Source organism: Streptopelia decaocto (assembly GCF_964273445.1).
Source record: "Streptopelia decaocto genome assembly, chromosome: 13".
Taxonomy (NCBI): Eukaryota; Metazoa; Chordata; class Aves; order Columbiformes; family Columbidae; genus Streptopelia; species Streptopelia decaocto.
The window spans coordinates 8,998,553-9,015,649 of record NC_138668.1 but is presented as its reverse complement, the minus strand read 5'-3'; the positions used below and the strand labels follow the sequence as shown (position 1 = coordinate 9,015,649).

Sequence of the window (17,097 nt, the reverse complement as noted above, 5' to 3'; positions counted from 1 at the left end):
AGAGAAGCAAGAGTCACGACACACCCAGACCATAAAAACTGTACCTACCACAGCAGGAGAGGTTGTGCAAACATAGCAATAAAACTTTCTAGGAGGCTGCAAGCCCAGCGGGGTGTGAGGGGCTGCTGACCCAGCACTGGCACCAAGCGCAGGACAAGCAGCCTTGCAGACCTCTGCAAAACCACCACTCCACTGAGTCCCCTACAGATACAGTTTTGCCCCAGACAGGAACTTCAAGCTCCAAAATACAGAAGTAAACACAAACAGCACTGGGGCTGTGTCCTGTTTGGAGAACCAGGGGGTCATTTTTGTGCGTGGCCACTGTCAAGGGTTGAGGCAAGGAGGAGGCGATGGGGCCATGGAGCCTGGCAGGCTCCCGGGTGACTGAATCACATCCACAACAAGACCTCAGGCAGCAGGAGGAGAGAAGAAGCTGCTGCATCAGAGTTGGTTGTACCCTTTGCTTTAAAAACACCATCGCTGTTTTTTCCAGAGAGTTTGCAGTTGCATGTAAAGAGCCAAACTCTCTGCAAATTCAGTCGCCTTATGGATTTGGCAAAGGAGCAAGGTCCAAAGCCCGATGGGGGTTTTCTTGTGATGCCTTGTGCAAACCACCCGCTGCATCTCAGCCACATAGCTGGGGACAGGCCAGACACGCAGCAAACCCACAGCAAACAACAGCCAGGTGAGCTCCTGTCCCTCGGGGGCAACCTGCACTTGGGCTGTGCTTGCTAAGAGCAGATACAAAACTAGCCTATGAAGCCGTGGTTTCACACACCCGAACCCTGGAGACCTGAGCTGCACCTTATTTATACTTTGAGGAACTCATTTGTATCAGTGGTACCCGCTTGGTGAGATGCCTCGGGGTGTAGATGGGTGCCAGCAGGTGCTTGCTCAGTCACCAGCAGCCCCGCAAGCCGATGTCTCTGCCCTGCAGCACAAACGGGGAGGGGTGACACTGGGCACCCGCCTGCACCAGCCTCGGCCGAAGGGGACGGTCAGGTCACAGACAACACGCAGTCCTTCTCCGGGTGTCGGCAGCGATGCAAATCTGTACGTGCATCCCGGGCAGAGCCTGGCAGGGGCGCGGTGCTGCCTGCGAGGGAGCCGGGCACATGGCCGCCTCCGGCATCCCTCCCGCCCGCGGACCAGCATCCGCCGGCCCCGCCGCTCCCCGCGGGGAGACGCGATCCGCGCCGGCCGCACCCGGGGATGGCGAGGTCCGAGCGCCCGGGACTGGCCGGGCCGAGACCCGGCCCCACGCACGGAGCACCCACCGGGACCGGGCTGGAGCGCAGAGGCGCCCACGGCGCTGCCCCGGCTGACCCCGGCGGCTGCGGCGGGCGGAGCCGGACGACGGGCCCCGGAGGCTGCCGCAGCCCCGGGCGGGGCCGCCCCGCCGAAGAAAGGCCGCTGCCCCCGCACACCCACCCCACCGGGTCGGAGCCCCGCGGTGCTCACCCACCCACCGGCACCCACCCGCCCCCGCACTCGCTCACTCACCCACCGGGCCGGGCGGCTCCGGCTGCGGCTCCGTCCCGCGGCCCCGCCCGCCGCGACAGCCCGGACCCGCCCCGCCCCCGCGCACGCGCCGCACCGGCGGGCGGGGCCTGAGCGACGGGGGGGGTGCGTCGTCGCATGTGCGTGCGTGTGGTTGTGTGTGCACACGAGTGTGTGCGTTATGGTGTGTGTGTGCATATCTGTGTCTATATTGCGCTTCGTGTGTGTGTCACTCTGTGCGTGTGCGCATACACCTGGGGACTGCGTGTACGCCTGTGTGTGTGCACCGGTGCGTGTGTACAGGGCATTGCACGCCTGTGTGTGCATCAGGCACTGTGTGTATGCACCCAGGACACTGCGTGAGTGCACATCTGGCCATGTGTACAGGGCATTGCACAGCTGGGTGCACACACACTAGGCATTGCATGTGTGCACAGATGTTTATGTGCACACACACACGTGTGTCCCAGTGCAGAGCTGCATGTGTGTGCCCACAAGTGCCTGCAGGTACGCTCTTGTCTATAGGGGAACATCGGAGAGCCTGTGTGTAAGGGGCTGTGGTTGTGCTTAGGCCCCATGTGTGTGTGCAGCCGATTCTGCTTGTGCAAGGGACTGTGCATGTACAGCACATGGGCTTGTGTACTGTCGAGCTGCAGGTGTGAGCAGCTGTGCATGGCTGTGCTGCACAGGTCATTTGGGCTGAACCCTCCACGTTTCTGGTGCACGGCCTGTGCTAGCGTGTCCATTTGTCCATCCACCCCAATCCTGGACAGCAGCACTCCACACTGTGCCCTGCCCCAGTGTTTGGGAGCACAAACCCGCTTTGGCCCCATCCAGCTGGGCAGCGTGTGTGGGAACACAGTGCTCCAGGGCCCCTCCCGGGCCACTCCAGCTGCCAAGTGGCACCTTCCAGATAAGGATCAAAGTGCCGGCAGGAGGGGCTTGGTGGAGGTGGGAGGCTGGTAGCCCTGCCAGCCCTGCCCGCTCCCGCTGCTGGCTGCCAAGTTGGCCGGGGAAGGGGCTGGAGGAGTGAGCCTGGCTGTTAATGCCAGGAACACCGAAGGCACGAAAGTTTGCTCTGGGTACTTTACGGGAGAGAGAGGAGGAAGAAGAGGGTAAGGAGAGAGAATGGGGACAGGGACAGCCATGGCTCAACACAGCTCTGCTGCGTGAACAGGGCATGGAGTCCCCCTGGGTAGCTGCCTGGTGCTACAAAATGCCTGGGAGTATTTGGGGTGCCAAGGTGACCCTCAGCCCTTGAAGCGCTGCCTTTCTCCACATGATAAAGCAGCAATTTTTGAGGGGTGATGAATGCTCCTGTGATGACTTTGAGCATGACAGCTTTGGAGATGGTTTTCTCCTGAGGTCTTTTCATCTTGGTCGGTGTGGGGTTTCATAGTCATACACCACACCCCAGCTGGCCCCCGGCAGAGGAGAAAATAAACAAAGAAACAGAACCAGGGCAAGGTTGAAGCTGTCTCAATAAAGGAGAGAAAGAAGCAGCAATATCAGCTTTAAAAATAGCCATGTACAAATGGAGAGTGGCACCCTGTGACTGCACTGCTGGGACCCATCAAGCTGGAAGGGGAGACCCTGTTCACCACCTTGTTGACTTTGCTCTAGTCGCTGGCAAAAGCTGAGGTTTGGCTTCCTGAGTCACCTGGAGCAAGTTACAACCTGTGGGTCTGACCCCATAACAAGGTCACCACAGGGTTTCTCCCCCACTGGCCTGTGCTTGGGTCCCATCTCCCACTGGGCTGCACTGGGAGATGCACAGACCCAGTGCCTGTCTGCAGAGCCACAGCCAGGAGCCGTGTCCCCGCGCACCCCTGGCTCATTCAACAGACACCAGCGGAGCAGAATCCCGTCTGCCAGAGACAACTGAGCAGCCGCCAGACCACAGCAAAGCTTTCCAGCTCGCACTCATCTGCTTAGAGGCATCCAGCAAAGCTCATTACAGGGCTCAGACTCAGTGAGTTCCCAACCCGCAGCTGAGCTGCACATGCACTTTGCAACGTGAATAACGCTGGTTAGCTGGGTGTGGGGATGGCATGTGCCTTCCCACCGAACATGGTCCAGCTGAGGGCTCATCATCTCTCCATTTGCCTTCCCCTATCACTTGTCACCATGTCGCACAGCATCCTGCTGTGACTGCAACGGGAATGGCGCACTGAAGGTCTCACCCTGGGTCTGTGACCCAGCACTCGCTGCAGCGTGGGGACCCCATCTCAGATGATGTCTGCAGCCAGCTGCATAGTCACAGCTGACTGTGGTCCTGGAAGGATCTGGGACAATTGGTGCCTGCAGTGACACGCTAACTGAGCCACCTATCCACACCCCTGCTTGAGCCCAGGTTTGATCCTCCCCAATTACAGCCGCCTCAGTTCTCCCTGCGACCTTCCCCATTGCCTCACGCAGTTCCTCTCCATGCCTGCCTTTGAAGGAAGCTGAGTGATTAGATCAAAACAAAAGTCTTGCCAAAGAAAGTATTTACAGGCTCCTCATGGCTCCTAGAACAGAAGATGAAAGATGTTGCAATGAGGTGCAGTGGCATCGCGGTGACTCAGCTTGCACCCGGGATGGGGACTGTGCAGGACACATGGTGCCAGACTGAGCAGAGACACAGCAGAAACCCACAGGACGCTGCCAGAAAAGGGCAGTGGGTATAAGGCAGCCAGGGAGTGCTTGCTCATGGGATGTCGCTCTCTGAGATCTCCCATCACTCTTTAGCCAGCCCGTGCTGGCAGGTCAAAGCTGCCAACCCCAGTCCTGCTACCTGCTGGTGGCTTGTGCGTCCCTAAGATCATCGTCTCAAGCTATTCTCCACCACCTCCCCACATTGGCTGTTGTCACCCCCATCTCCCTGGGAGTCGTTCCCATGGGGTAGTCACTGGGGCAACCCCATCACCAGCAGCAGGGACACCCAACAGGCTGTGTCAGACCATCTGCCTGGCTCAGAAGCCCCAGCCCTGTCTGCCCCATGCCTGGTTTCAGGATTAAACCTGTTCCTGGTGCCAGAAACCACCTTGTCTGTCCATTGAAGCAAGGCCTCCCCTTCACCATCCAAACAACAGCCCTTTGGATGGGTTGGCAGAAGCGCTGTGTAGGGGGATGTCCTGCTGAATCTCCAGCTCAGCCATGCCAACTTGGATGCATGGCTCGGACCTGGCACAGGGTGCACTGGCTCCTCATCTCACCTCCTGCAGCCAGAGGGACAATGCAGATATTGGGAAATGGAACATCACTAAACAATTTCTTCTATAGTTCCTCTGCTTTCCTTGTGGCCCTGCTGCCCCAGTATCCAGGCAGAGACTCTGGCTGGCGTTCAATGCCTCTGCCTTTGTGCCACCATTCCTGCAATGCTCCCTGCCTTCCCTCCTCCCGCTGCCCTGCTGCTGCCTGTGAGGGCAGGGGGGAGCGTGAGCAGGGCAGACACCCCGTAATGCCCAGTGGCACCTTCCCCCAGGGCAGCTGGCAGCTTGGGGACAGGCAGCAAGGGCATCCCATGAGCGGCTGGGCCAAGGACAAACACACCGACTGCTGCCAAGAGTGTTTCCCATCTTGTCCTACTTTCTTCCCACACCTTAACTTTGCTACAGAGCTGGATGGTGCAATCCTGGGACTGGCATTTTTTACTCTCGAGGGCCACCGCCCAGGAGGGAAATGCCAGGATGATGGCTCTTGTGAAAGCGGGGGAGCAGATCCAGCACCTTCTGCTCCCCCAGACTGACCAGAAGAAGAGCCTGCTCCTGTCTATCTCCCAGGACTACGCATGGCCTCACAACCTCTGGCCCCACACCTGGGTGTTATCAGCAATGCAGCATCAAGGGGTTACTGCTGTAGAAGGGCAGTGTGTGTGTGTGCACACACAAATGCTTGAATCCTCGCTGGCCATGGGCAGAGGTGTCTGCTCTGCACAGCCAGGAGAGCTGGGAACAACAATGTTTTTTCTGGGAACACCAGCTGCACAAAAGCAGAAAGGATGGGGGGGGTTCCCATCTGGTCTTATTCTAGGAAAAGATGTGTGTCTGTTGCTTCCCAAGCAAGATCCCGAGGGTTGCTGCAGCTCATCCTCCCTCGCATCTGCAGCACCAGTGCCGTGGTGAAGAGGTTCCACTCCCCAGTCTGTCTGCAAGACCCTGGCGGGGGCTTGGGAGGAGAGGCTGCTCCCCCCCAGCCCTGGGGGGACTCTTGCTGCCTTGCCTGTGTGCCAGCGCTTGTTGGGGAGATGATCAAATCTGTTGGGCTCCTTTCTCCCGGGCGTGGATTCCCTCTTCCCTTGTCCCCAAGGCACGCTGGTTTGCAGCCCCACAGCCTTGGCTGCCAGGTTGGAGTCTCTCAGCATGTCACTCTGCTCTGGAAGAGTGAGGTTTTGCTTGTAAACAAACTGCTTAAATGTTAGAGTAAGACTAAATGGACAGGATCTGTGCCATACCTGTGCTAGTCAATACAGACATAGGAGAGCAGATCTTTCTGATGCTGTACAGTGTTTCCGTGGTCAAATTTAAAGCTGACTGCGAAGAGCTGGAAAGGGATCACAGGATGTCAAGCAGCTGAGCAGAGAGACATCAAATGCAATTCAATATAATTAAATTCAAGGCAATGTAGAAGTAACCCTATGTGTACACAGCTTTAAATGAGCTTTGTTGTTCAGGAAAGAAATGCTGGGGTCTTTGCAGGTGATTTGCCTGTGGTTCTGCATTGGCAACAAATGGAAAAGGGCATTGGGAAGGAATTGCTGGGATTGCTGTGATGTGCGAGGACGGTGGGCGCGGCTCAGAGAGGACAAGGCGGGGAGGCAGAGAAGAGCAAGGAGATGGAGCAGCTCCCATGGGGGAGAGACTTGACGCATGCTGCAGCCTGGCAGGGCCATGGGAAACGGACCTGGTAAGGGGTCACTGAGAGGGGAAAAAAGGAAGAAATATTTCTGTTTCCTAGAGCAGAGCTTCAAGGAACACCACAGGGCTGGAATGACGGGAAGCGCTTTCCAAACCATGCATTACTGTGCTGTGGGAAGCTCTTTCTGCTGCGGAGATCAAGTGTGCAAATGGGTTCAAAAGGGAACAGGAGAGAGTGCAGGGGGCTGGTTTGCTGGGGCTGCAGCAAGTCCAGGATGCTCCCAGGCCACTCCTGGGGGAAGAGCACCAGGACAAGATCCTTGTTTCTTTCTCTGACTCAGCCTCTTTGTGGTTCCAGCTCTCCCTACCCTGGTCCTTCCTGCTGTGGCTGTGCTGGGCACACCAGTCCAGTGGCACTTCCCCAGTGTCCAGAGCCTGGTACCGGCCACAGGACCAGCCCCAGCCACTCCCCAGTTCCTCGGCCCCCTCCTGTGTGCCCCAACAGCCTTTTGTGACACCAGCAGCACCTGAGCAGCTCCAGGCCAAGGGCTCCTGCGCTCACCCATGGGGCTTGAGAACATAAAAGTTCAAACCAGCAAAGCTCAGCCTGGTGCTTTGCTCCTTCCTGCTCCCCAGGAGTTGGTTCCCGTCCACAGCCAAACTCCAGGCTGGTTTTCAATGCCCAAGGCAGGAAAGTAGGAGCAAACTCCTGCTGAGGCCAGGCAGAAGGTGTAATACCCACAGGCACAATCCCCTATCACGAATCCGCAGGAACCCAGCCTGCCCTGCCGCACTGCTGATGCAAATTACTGGCAACCAAGTTGACAAAATTGCTCTCTGTTTCCCCTTTCATCCATTTATTATAGCTTTCTTTATTGCTAATTATTACTTTCAACACGCCACTGAAATAGGGTGGGGGATTCTCTTTTGTAATGATAGGTTGGTGGCTCTTGGAAATAAATCTTAAAGAATTGTCTTTTTCCACAGTTTTCTACCTGCCTTTTCCCACCACCGGTTTTTCTCAGGGTTTTTCTTGGCTTTATGAGCTTTGACTTTTTAAAGCACCGTGTATTTTTGTTTACTGAATGGATTATCCTATGCCCAAATCGAATGTAATCAGGTTGTGATCACTGTTCCCTAGGCAACCACCAATGAAATTATAGAGCTATGATCATGAATTAACACTGTTTTAAAAAGGTTAAAAAAAAAAAAAAAGGTAACTGCAAGGCTTAATAAGTTATTGCTGAAACAAAATATCCACAGCAGTGCCACCAGTCACCATGGAGGGCTTTAGCATGATGATGCTTGGTCCTGATTCAAGAACGAGGGGAAGACAAAATACCACACACCACCCTGTAAAGGTAAATTCAAACCAATTTGATGAAGAAGAGATGCTTATTTTCTGCCAAAATGCTGAGGGGATGATTTGGTTAACAAAGGAATTGCTGTGTGCACCTATATGGGGTGTGGGAATAACTGTAACTGAAAAGAAGGTTGTGCGCGGGGGTGACAGTGAAGGTGAGGCAATTCAGCACAGCCCTGCTGCCACCTACAATCCCAGGGAAAAATGACGAAGGGGGATTGTAGAGCGCAGTGTCCTGATGAATGTGGTAGGGAGGAACGCGAGAACCCGGTCAACCTGCCCTGTCGCTCCTGACAGCGTCCACATGCTTCAAAGAAAAATCCCAGCAACAGGCTGCAGAAACCAACCTGAACACATGCTGCGCCTCCCAGTGCCATGCGGCAGAGTTTTGGCTTGGCTGGGATTTTTTCGCGTGCTTAGTGAATGTTAGGAACGCATTCTGGTGTTTGGAGGGACTGGGAAGGGGTGATCAGCCCACAGCAGGATGAGGTCTGTGCAGAATACTTTGTCTGGAGAAGCATTTTCCAAGCCCTAGAGCCCTAAGCTCACTCGTGGGGCTGATACCCCATACATTTATTATTCTATTCTACTTTCCACTGTTGCTCCCATTAGCCACACACCAAGCCCATTCCTCATTCTCCACTAAGCTTTTGTGAGCGCAGCTGCTGCGACTTGGCTCTTCCATCACAAGCCGCCGCCTTCCAGCTCCCCGTTGCTCCAGTTCGCAGCCCATGGCTGGCGTGGCTGGCTCACTGGGGAGGGTTTTGAGAATCAATATTGTTGCATGCAAGATGTTCTCTGGGATAAGAAATTCCCAGTCCCCACTGCCCTTCTCCTCCTGCTATGGAGTCCTGGGCTGGGGCACCTCAGCCTTATCCCTCAGAAAAGCTTGAGCTCATCTACCCTTCTTTTATGGTAATATATTGGTGCACGCTTGAGGTTTATAGGTGTACAGCATATGTAAGGGATGGTATATGCACACATGTACACTGAATGTACAGTTACCCCTCCCAGCACTATGTGACTGATTAACTCTAGCACTCATTAACTTGTGAGAACCTGCTGTGTAGTCCTAAGGTCGTTTTTAAGTAGCCCGCTGACGTTGTTTAAATAACAAACTCCACAGGGAAGCACTGGGGACAGGTCCAGCTCCTGCCTCGGGGAGCCCGCTCCGCCGGGGCGGCTCCTTCCCCCTCTCTGGCCGCGGCTTGCCAAGGGCGGCTTGCCAAGGGCGGCCTGCCCGTTTACCTGCCCACCCTCCGGCGCCGCCGCTCGGCCGGCCCAGAGCGCCGCCATCCCTGGGCGGCCGCGGAACCGCCCCGGCCGCTGCTCCCCCTGCCGGGGCCAACGTGCACAGCGGGGGCTCCAGCGCATGCGCGGACGCCGCCGCACCTGGGGGGCGGAGGGTGGGTGCGCGCATGCGCGAGCGGTGGGCGGTGCCGGCGCGTGCGCGGGGCGGGCGGCAGGTGCGGGGGCGGTTCCCGGGCATGTCGGGCCGCGGGCGCCGGACCCGCGGGCGGCGGAGACCGGCGGGGGCGGAGCCAGATCCGGAGCGGCCGGTGCCGGAGCAGCCGGGGCCCGAAGGGGCCGGCACCTCCCCGAGGTGGTGGTGGTGCCGCCGGGGCGGGATGTGGGGCGGGGTGGCCCGGTGGGGCGCGGGCGGTCGCTGACGGCTGTCCCCGCTGTGCCCGCAGGCCGAGCCGGTTCTGCCCGCAGTGCGGGCGCGGCGTGGAGCCCGCCTTCCGCTTCTGCCCGGCCTGCGGCGAGAGGCTGCCCCCGCCGCCCCCGCCGGACAAGGAGAGGGAGCAGACACCGCCGGCCCCGCCGCCGCAGCAGGCCCCGAGCCCCGCGGTCCCAGCCCGGCGCTCCCTGGCAGCGAGGCCCAGCTCCCGCTCGCCCCGCAAGGCGCGGCCCGGCCCGGCGGTGCCGCTCCCGGCGGACACGGTGCTGACGGACCAGGGCGGCCGGCAGTGGAGGCTGGGCCGGCTCCTGGAGCAGGGCAGCTGCGGGCTCATGTACGAAGGTGCGGTGGGGGCCGGGGCAGGCGGGGTCCCGGCAGCGGGGCCGGTCTGCCTGGAAGGCCGGGGATGGAGGGTGGGCTGCGGGCAGGGAAGATGCTGTCACGGAAGATACTTTTGTAAAGACCAAGTGAAAGAAGCAGAGGCTAAGTAAAAGCCAGCTGTGCAGGCTGTGTTAGATGGTACTTCTTGTCCGTGCTCCTGTAACCACGTCTGTTCCATCCTTCCACAGCACAGTCAGCATCTGGAGGAACCAGTCCTCAAAAGCAAAGATACTCCCTCAAACTCGTGAGTTTTGATTGTTTGGGTAAGGAATAGTGCATAGTGTGTTGTGTCCAGGGCCTAACTCATTTGGCCTGTAAGGCTCAGAATGTCTGAGGAACTCAGAGAAAATGGTCACAGAAGCCCTGTCTAGCTTAGATGACTGTAACTTCTTGAGAGTGTCACACGTGGACTTCAGTAGCAGTTGACTCTTCCACTAAAGGTGTGAAGAAAACTACATGAGAAGTTTAAAAATGAAAAGCCCTCATCCCAGAAGGTTGCCTCTTCAATCCACCAAGCTCGGTAATCTCCAAAACTGAATTTGGTGTTGTAAGGTAGAGATCTTGATTCATTAGCGTCAGACCCTTTTGTTTTATTTTGGTGTTTTGTTTTGGTTTTGTTTTGTATGGCAAGTGTGCACATACCCTCCTGAAGTCTGGGGAAACTGGAGAGGTTAGAACTTGGTGGCTGTGCTGAGGGAGTATAGTGAACCAGCACTGAGAACCTCTGTAAGGCCAGAGCACATCTTTAAATCAAACAGTAATCATAGTTGGAGTTCCAAGCCAGCTTTCTAGGCACTTGACAATAACTTGGGTTCTCCAGAAACATGTTATTTCCAGTAATAGCTGTTCTGCAATGGAAATTCAGTTTGATTTTCATTAAGTCACAAGCTAGAGCAGAAAGACTGATTTCTTGTCTGCTGTGGCTCTTGGGGGTTGCTCGTGTGTGGGAAGACCAGTGGTGACTAATGGCTCTGTGGGGGACCTGGTGGTGCCTACTCTTGTGCGCACTCAAAAAATCATTTGCCCTTTTGTCAGAAGAGACATTTAAGAGGATGGAGAAGCAATACAGTGTTAATGTGAAAAGACAGCTAAGTGCCACAAAACTAGAACCAGGAAGTAGGTGGGGAAACTAATCACTTTTGTATGCAGCACTCCCAACTCCTCTGTTTTGCTCCTTTGGCATCTTTTGGTGTTTTGTTGTGTGGCCTTCTGATAGTCGAGCCCAGCCCTTGCAGAGGGCTGCAGAGTGTGATAGGGCACAAAGAGCCTTTTGGCTTCTGGGTTTGATGGCTCAGATTGGCTCACCAGGCAAGGTGCAGAATAAAATATCCTTTGGGACGTAGTCATTTGTGTTGTCTGGAGCCTGCTGATCCTCCAGCTACCTCGGCCAGTTGTGGGTAGGGCCTTTAGTATCAAACCAGCCAGAAGAGAAAACTTCTGCCTCCTCCCATGCATAATAGCATCTGTCCGAAGTTATCTTGCAGTATGCTGGAGATGCATATATATCTATATATATATATCTCCACATGTGCGTAGGCAAACACATACATACTGATTGTAAACTATATGCATTTCAGGTCACTCGATAACAGCAAAAGTAAAAGGGCAGTAATGCGTACTGATTTTAAAAAGATAGATTGTAGGATGTCAGTATACTTCCCAGACACTGGAATGTCACAAATACAGACTTTCTTACTTGTCTCACTTTCTGACAGCTAGAATAAAATGTTACAGGTCTTTGTTGGAACTTGCCTATTTGCAGAAATAACCTCATCTGTGCTGTGGATGAGAAGGTTGCCTCTGGCTGCTTCTAAATAACAGCTTTGGGTCTAGAGTTCACTCTGGGTTGCCAGATAGTCTGTGTTGTCTGGGTGCTTTTAATCCACAGACAGTTGTAGTGCTTGAAATGTCCCATGTGAGACAGCTGCTCCCTTGTTCTGTGTTGATGCTCAGAGTTTATGTGGTTGTTAGGAGCAGCCTTAAATAATGAGCCAAAAGACCTGAGCTCTCTTCTCAGCTCTGTTGCTGATCGGGTATTTGATTTGGGGGGTGGGAGCAGGGGTTATTAGTTTCTTTAGAATGAGTAGCAAAGGTCTTTTAGCATTCTTGCCCAAGTTTCCCTTTCTAGCAGGGTGTGTGTGGCTGAAGTAACACTCCTCCTTCCTGTTCCCTTTAGGATGTTAAAGATGGCAAGATCTACAACGAACAGATCTTTTTCCAGCGAGCTGCAAAGGCAGGCACAGGTTGGTGCTTCTTGGAAGGGCAAGGACTAGGCTGCTTGTTGAGAATACTGGCATCCCTCTCTCATCAGTTGTGTGAGTCTCTCAGAAGGCCAGGCTGGAATAAACTAATTTGCTGCATGGTTGGTGCCAGAGTGCTGAGCAGTCTGGCCAAGAGCCTGCTCTGCCAGGAGTGTGTGTATCTTAGGAAACCACAGTATTGGCATTTTGAAGTTTTCTAGTTCTACCCATGCTTTGCGTTAATCTCCCTGGTAGCTGTTCCCCACAGCCTGACCTGCCTTGGCCCCCTCTCCTGTGCCCATTCCATGAGTGTTTCTGTCAGCTGCTGTCTGGCATTTACTTCATTGACCCAGAAACCTGAGCAAGAGCAGAGCTGGCCAGAGAACCTGGGCACGTTTTTGAGCAGGGCTGCTGGAGGACTTAATGTCAAACTCATGCTTCTGGGAGGACCATAAAAATCTGCTTCTCCATCCCTCTCTCTCCCCACTTCTTTTACCTAGCGCTATGGCAACCACCTGCCCTCGCTTGCTCAGGTATTCCCCATGTCCTGTCGGTCTTATTGTTCCTCTGCTTATTGTTCCTCTGCGGTGCTACATGCATTGACATGCCAATACCCCAGCACATTAGGCTGGCATTTGTGAGACAGAATCAGTGTGAGAGGCTTCCTGCTGTGAGCTGCCCAGGGCAGAGCCAGCCTTTGGGGAAAGGGCATCCCTGAATGAGCTGCTTTGTTCTAGAGCCCCATAGCAGCATCTGCCACAGTGTGTCCTCTTCTCTCCCCTTCTAGTGGAGAAGTGGAAGAAGTGGCACTCTCTGCCGTTGCTGGGAATCCCCAGTTGCGTTGGCTTTGGACTGCATGCTGATAGCTACAGGTGAGGTGACTCCGTGAAGGGCACAGCTGAGCTCTTTTGTCTGCGACTGCTGTCTTCTTGCATTTTCCCTCTCCTCTCCTTGCTGTCTGCTATTCATTTTCTCATTTTCCCCTGGCCTGCTAACCTTATGCACTGCTCCTGTCTCATTTATTAATAAGTGGTTTGCCTCTCTTGTTATCCTGTTTCCTTCAATCCTTGTGTTGCTAGTGAAGTCATTGCTTTTTGCTGTTCAGGTCAGGGGACACCTCATTCCTGCCTTACAAGACCCAGAGTATATATCTGCAACATGAGTTCAGCATGTTTCTCTTTTTCAAGGAGTTTTCCCATATCAAAAGTTGAGGAAATGTTTGCCCAGGTCACCTGGGAGTTGAAGGGGAGTTGCAGGGTGTCCAGATCAGGTGGGTACTGCTATGTGCTAAGCCCTTGTCTCTTGTAGGTTTTTGGTGTTCTCTGACTTAGGACGAACTCTTCAGTCAGTCCTGAACGATGGTTTACACGTGCTGAAGGAGAAGGCAGCTTTTCAGATTGTAGTCCGGCTGGTATGTAGAAAACCAATACTTTCTTAGAGACTTTTTCAGAAAAGACCTGTAACTTTCTTCTGGATCTTTTAAAGGTGTTCTAAAGCTGATCTGGGGGTTGGCTGGGATCTTGAGGTAGCACCTCTCAAGCCTGTTGTAAACTTGAGTAGCATCTTTTGAGCAATATTGAAGGAATTTGGCGTAAGGAGAATGAGACAAACCTGACACTTGAACATTAGAGGCTGTGAGACGTGGGTTTTTGTGCTCCTCTGCGCAGCCATGGGGAGCTGGGGAGGGTCCGGCTCAGTGATAGCCAGGGCACTGAAGGAGTCTGCGTGGTTCTGATATGCTCACCTCTTCTCTTTACTCCTAGCTAGACTGCCTGGAGTACATTCATGAAAATGAGTATGTGCATGGTGACATCACAGCTGAGAACATCTATTTGAACCCAGCAGACCTCACACAGGTAGGGAGCAGGAACGGTGCTGTGAGGAAATGGCACTGGAGGTGGGTTTGTGCACTGGGACAGAGCAAGACCCAGGTTCCTGCTGCTGGGTACGGGACCAGCGCAGTCTGCACAGTGCTCAGGCACCTGCTGCGGTGTGGGATTGCAGGCTGTGCTGTAAGCAGAATTCACACCTCACATGTGCTCAGATGTTGTATGCTTTTTGATGACTTCCAGGTGACCCTAGCAGGCTACTGCTTTGCGTTCCGGTACTGCCCAGGAGGGAAGCACGTGGCTCAGCGCGAAGGCAGCAGGACACCTCACGAAGGCACGATAGAGTTTATCAGTCTGGACAGCCACAAGGGAGCAGGTGAGTGTCTGTTTCTGACATGAGCCAGCAAAGCTCAGCTAGAGCAGTGATGTGGCAGTGCTCTCTGGAGCTAGGGCTCCCTGCTGGCATTTCTGTTGTTGCTGCTTTCCAGGCATTCACAGGTATCTGGAACCAAGTTCATGTTTGGGCTGTTTACTCTTGCCTCTCCCTGGGCTGCTGTGTTGGGACTTGCCAGGTCACCCAGCGAGTGCAGCAAGAGGTGCAGGGATGTTCCTGCTCCATCTGGAGCCTTGGCTGCTGCAGGCATGTGAGGAATAGAAAACAGGGCTGCTTTGTGCTGGTTTAGCAGGGATCTTTTTCGAGCCAGACTGTATCCCTGCCCAGAACAGATTTGCAACAGGCTCTGCTCTGACCTTGAGGCAATGAGAGCTGGAAAGGCATTCAAATGAGCCAGTTCCTCTCCTGGCTGGGATGTGCCTGTTCTCTCCCAGTGTTCAGACTCTGTAAATCTTCCTCCAGAGGCTGGGAGGTGATTCCTCAACTGCGAGTTAGCAGGCTCCCAGAAGTATTGGTATCCTAGAGCACATCTTAATGAAGCTCTTGCATTTCTGTACGTCTGCTCTTCAAGCATGAAGCTGCCTGTTTTACAGAAGGGACACCTCAGATAGAGACTTCCAAGGTTGTGCAGCAAGTGCTGGAGTCTTTTCTTCCCTTTGGAGGAGGGGAATAGCCTGGGTCACTTCTGGGATGGCTCCCACACTCTTATTTTTTCACTTGTGAATATCTCTTCTTTCCCATCAGGACCATCTCGACGGAGTGACTTGGAATCTCTGGGCTACTGTCTTCTGCAATGGCTCTGTGGCTTCTTACCTTGGTCTGATGAACTGGACAAAGTAGAAACTGTGATGGAGAAGAAGGAAAAGTAGGAGAAATCTACTCTTTTGGGAAATGCTCAGCAGAAAAAAAAATGAGAGAGGTTTTGTGGCTGAAATCATTGAGTCATACTACGCTGTGGGTAAATCCCACTGTAGAGGCTGAGCCTGGCCAAAGGGTGTTTCATGAACCCTAGTTTCTGCTGCACTTAGAATGTGGCCATCTGAATTCAGCCTTTTTTTGTTGCTGTTGCCAAAGACAGGCTGTTTGGGCACCTGCTCCATTGCTTTTCATCTGACAGCACTCTGTGCTGATTATTCCAGGTACAGAAAGGATGTGAAATGTCTTCTCCATCTGTGCTTCAGGCAGAAATCCATTCCAGGTATGGGCTTCCTCTCTGTGACAGTGTGACTCGGGGAAGAATGATTGACTGTACCTGAAGCTAGAACCTTCCCTGCATTGGGGTGCTAGTCCAGGATGGCTTCCAGTGGCGATGGTGACCAGGCATTGCATGGACTGGTTGACAGGCTCTTCCTGTGAACAACTCCCTTGTTTTCTTTACAGCAAACCAAGGAGGGCTGCTATCCATTTTCTGTACTCATGAGCCTTGCTGAAGAGTCAAATGTTCTGGTGGTTTTAAAAATGCAAAATTTGGGGCTAGAGGTCATTTCCCCATCCTATATTTGAGCTTCATATTAGTCTTTGGCTTTATTTTCTGTCTCTGCAGCTGACCAGGCAGGTGGGTGAACTGTCTCCAGGGAGAGCAGTCTGAGAAGGGTGTTGGGCAGCTTTGTAAGGACAACTGATGTTCCTGTGCTTTTACATGCAGTGATGTTCCTTGCTTTGCAGATGCACTGCTGAACTACCTGCAGCAAGTAGTGGCACTGGAGTATGAGGAGAAGCCTGACTATGCGGCCCTGCGGCAGGTCTTCAAGAAGCCACTGGAAAAGATGAAAGTTTCGGCTTATGACTCCGTGGATATCAAAATGGTGCCTTAAGTAAGTGCCAGTAGCTTAGACTGCAACAGCACAAAGTGCTTGTCCTGCTGTGCTGCTGGGGGCACAGGAGCAGGACGGTGCTGCTGCCCTGCCCGTGGGTGCTGCAGGCAGCAGTCAGGAGGTGAGGACAGAGCAAGGTCTCTATGGTGAGACCTCAGGGCTTTTCCTGGCGCAGAGCACTGGCCCTTCAGCATTCCCTGTATAGAGACCAGTCCAGTGCTACACAAAGCCAGGCTTAGCCTGTGTTACAGCATGTGTTTCCTCAGCTTCTTGTGGTGATACTTGTCCTTGGAGGAACAAAGCAAGGGTTAATAAAGCAAAGGCTGAACAGTCTGCAGGGGTGTGGAGATGTTACCAAAATGCACACTGATGCAGTCTGGTCCTTTTTTCTTTTACAGCTCTGGGCTTATCTTTTGCTTTTCCTCTTCAGAAAGCAGCTTGTAGTTCTAGTTTTATTGCCTTGGGCCTGTGGCAGTAAGTGGTGGCTCTCTAGGCCCAGGTGCTATTTTATCCATGAGGCACCTCCAAGACTGAGCCTTGATACAGAGACAGATCTGATGTTAATCCATGGCTGCATCAGCCAAGGCCACTGAATTAAGCAGCAAGCCTCAGGGAATGTGGTGCTAGCTCCTCATCACCTAATCTGCTCTTCCTGGGAAGGAATTTAACTGATTAACATTCCTATTTTGTGCTTTTTCTTTCAGATCAAGAAAGCCTGCACAGGAAGAGTTCAAAGATTTCCACAGTGTGAGGCCTTTCCTACAGATATTTAACTTTTACCTACCTGTTTTAGAATTGAGAGAGGTTTTTATAAGCGTTTTCTTCAAATTTTAATGTGACCTAATGCTGAATGTTGAGCCACTGCCGTAACAAGTTAATGTGAACACATTCCTGCATGGCAAGTCATTGTCAGCAGTAGCTGGAGAACTGCATTGTAGCCACTGGGAGAAGGGTGAAGCCTGGCACAGAAAAAGAGAAATCAGGGATTTTTATTTTTTTAACTACAGTGGCATTACATAGTTTTGTAATAAACTTTGTGGACAACCACCCAAGGCTG

The 17,097-nt window shown here is 53.6% G+C and overlaps 2 protein-coding genes across 3 annotated transcripts in view; one reads left to right on the top strand and one right to left on the bottom strand.

Annotated features, from left to right (window-relative positions):
- Nucleotides 1-1,568, bottom strand: part of ABCA3 (ATP binding cassette subfamily A member 3) — a 29,307-nt gene extending 27,739 nt beyond the window's left edge. The window contains exon 1 of one of the 2 annotated variants that reach the window (XM_082064993.1): nt 1,504-1,568. The gene's annotated coding sequence lies outside the window, so the exon portion shown is untranslated. The remainder of the gene's footprint in view (nt 1-1,503) is intronic. The other variant, XM_082064994.1, reaches the window with a different exon arrangement.
- A 7,570-nt stretch (nt 1,569-9,138) lies between these two features.
- Nucleotides 9,139-17,087, top strand: VRK3 (VRK serine/threonine kinase 3). The gene is made up of 12 exons (XM_082064377.1): nt 9,139-9,304; nt 9,396-9,724; nt 9,952-10,007; nt 11,940-12,006; nt 12,791-12,875; nt 13,312-13,414; nt 13,767-13,859; nt 14,076-14,208; nt 14,971-15,091; nt 15,366-15,424; nt 15,892-16,040; nt 16,745-17,087. The coding sequence occupies exons 1-11, from the start codon at nt 9,189-9,191 to the stop codon at nt 16,038-16,040; spliced, it is 1,311 nt and encodes a 436-aa protein (XP_081920503.1). The 5' UTR covers nt 9,139-9,188; the 3' UTR covers nt 16,745-17,087.
- The last annotated feature ends 10 nt before the right edge of the window (nt 17,088-17,097 follow it).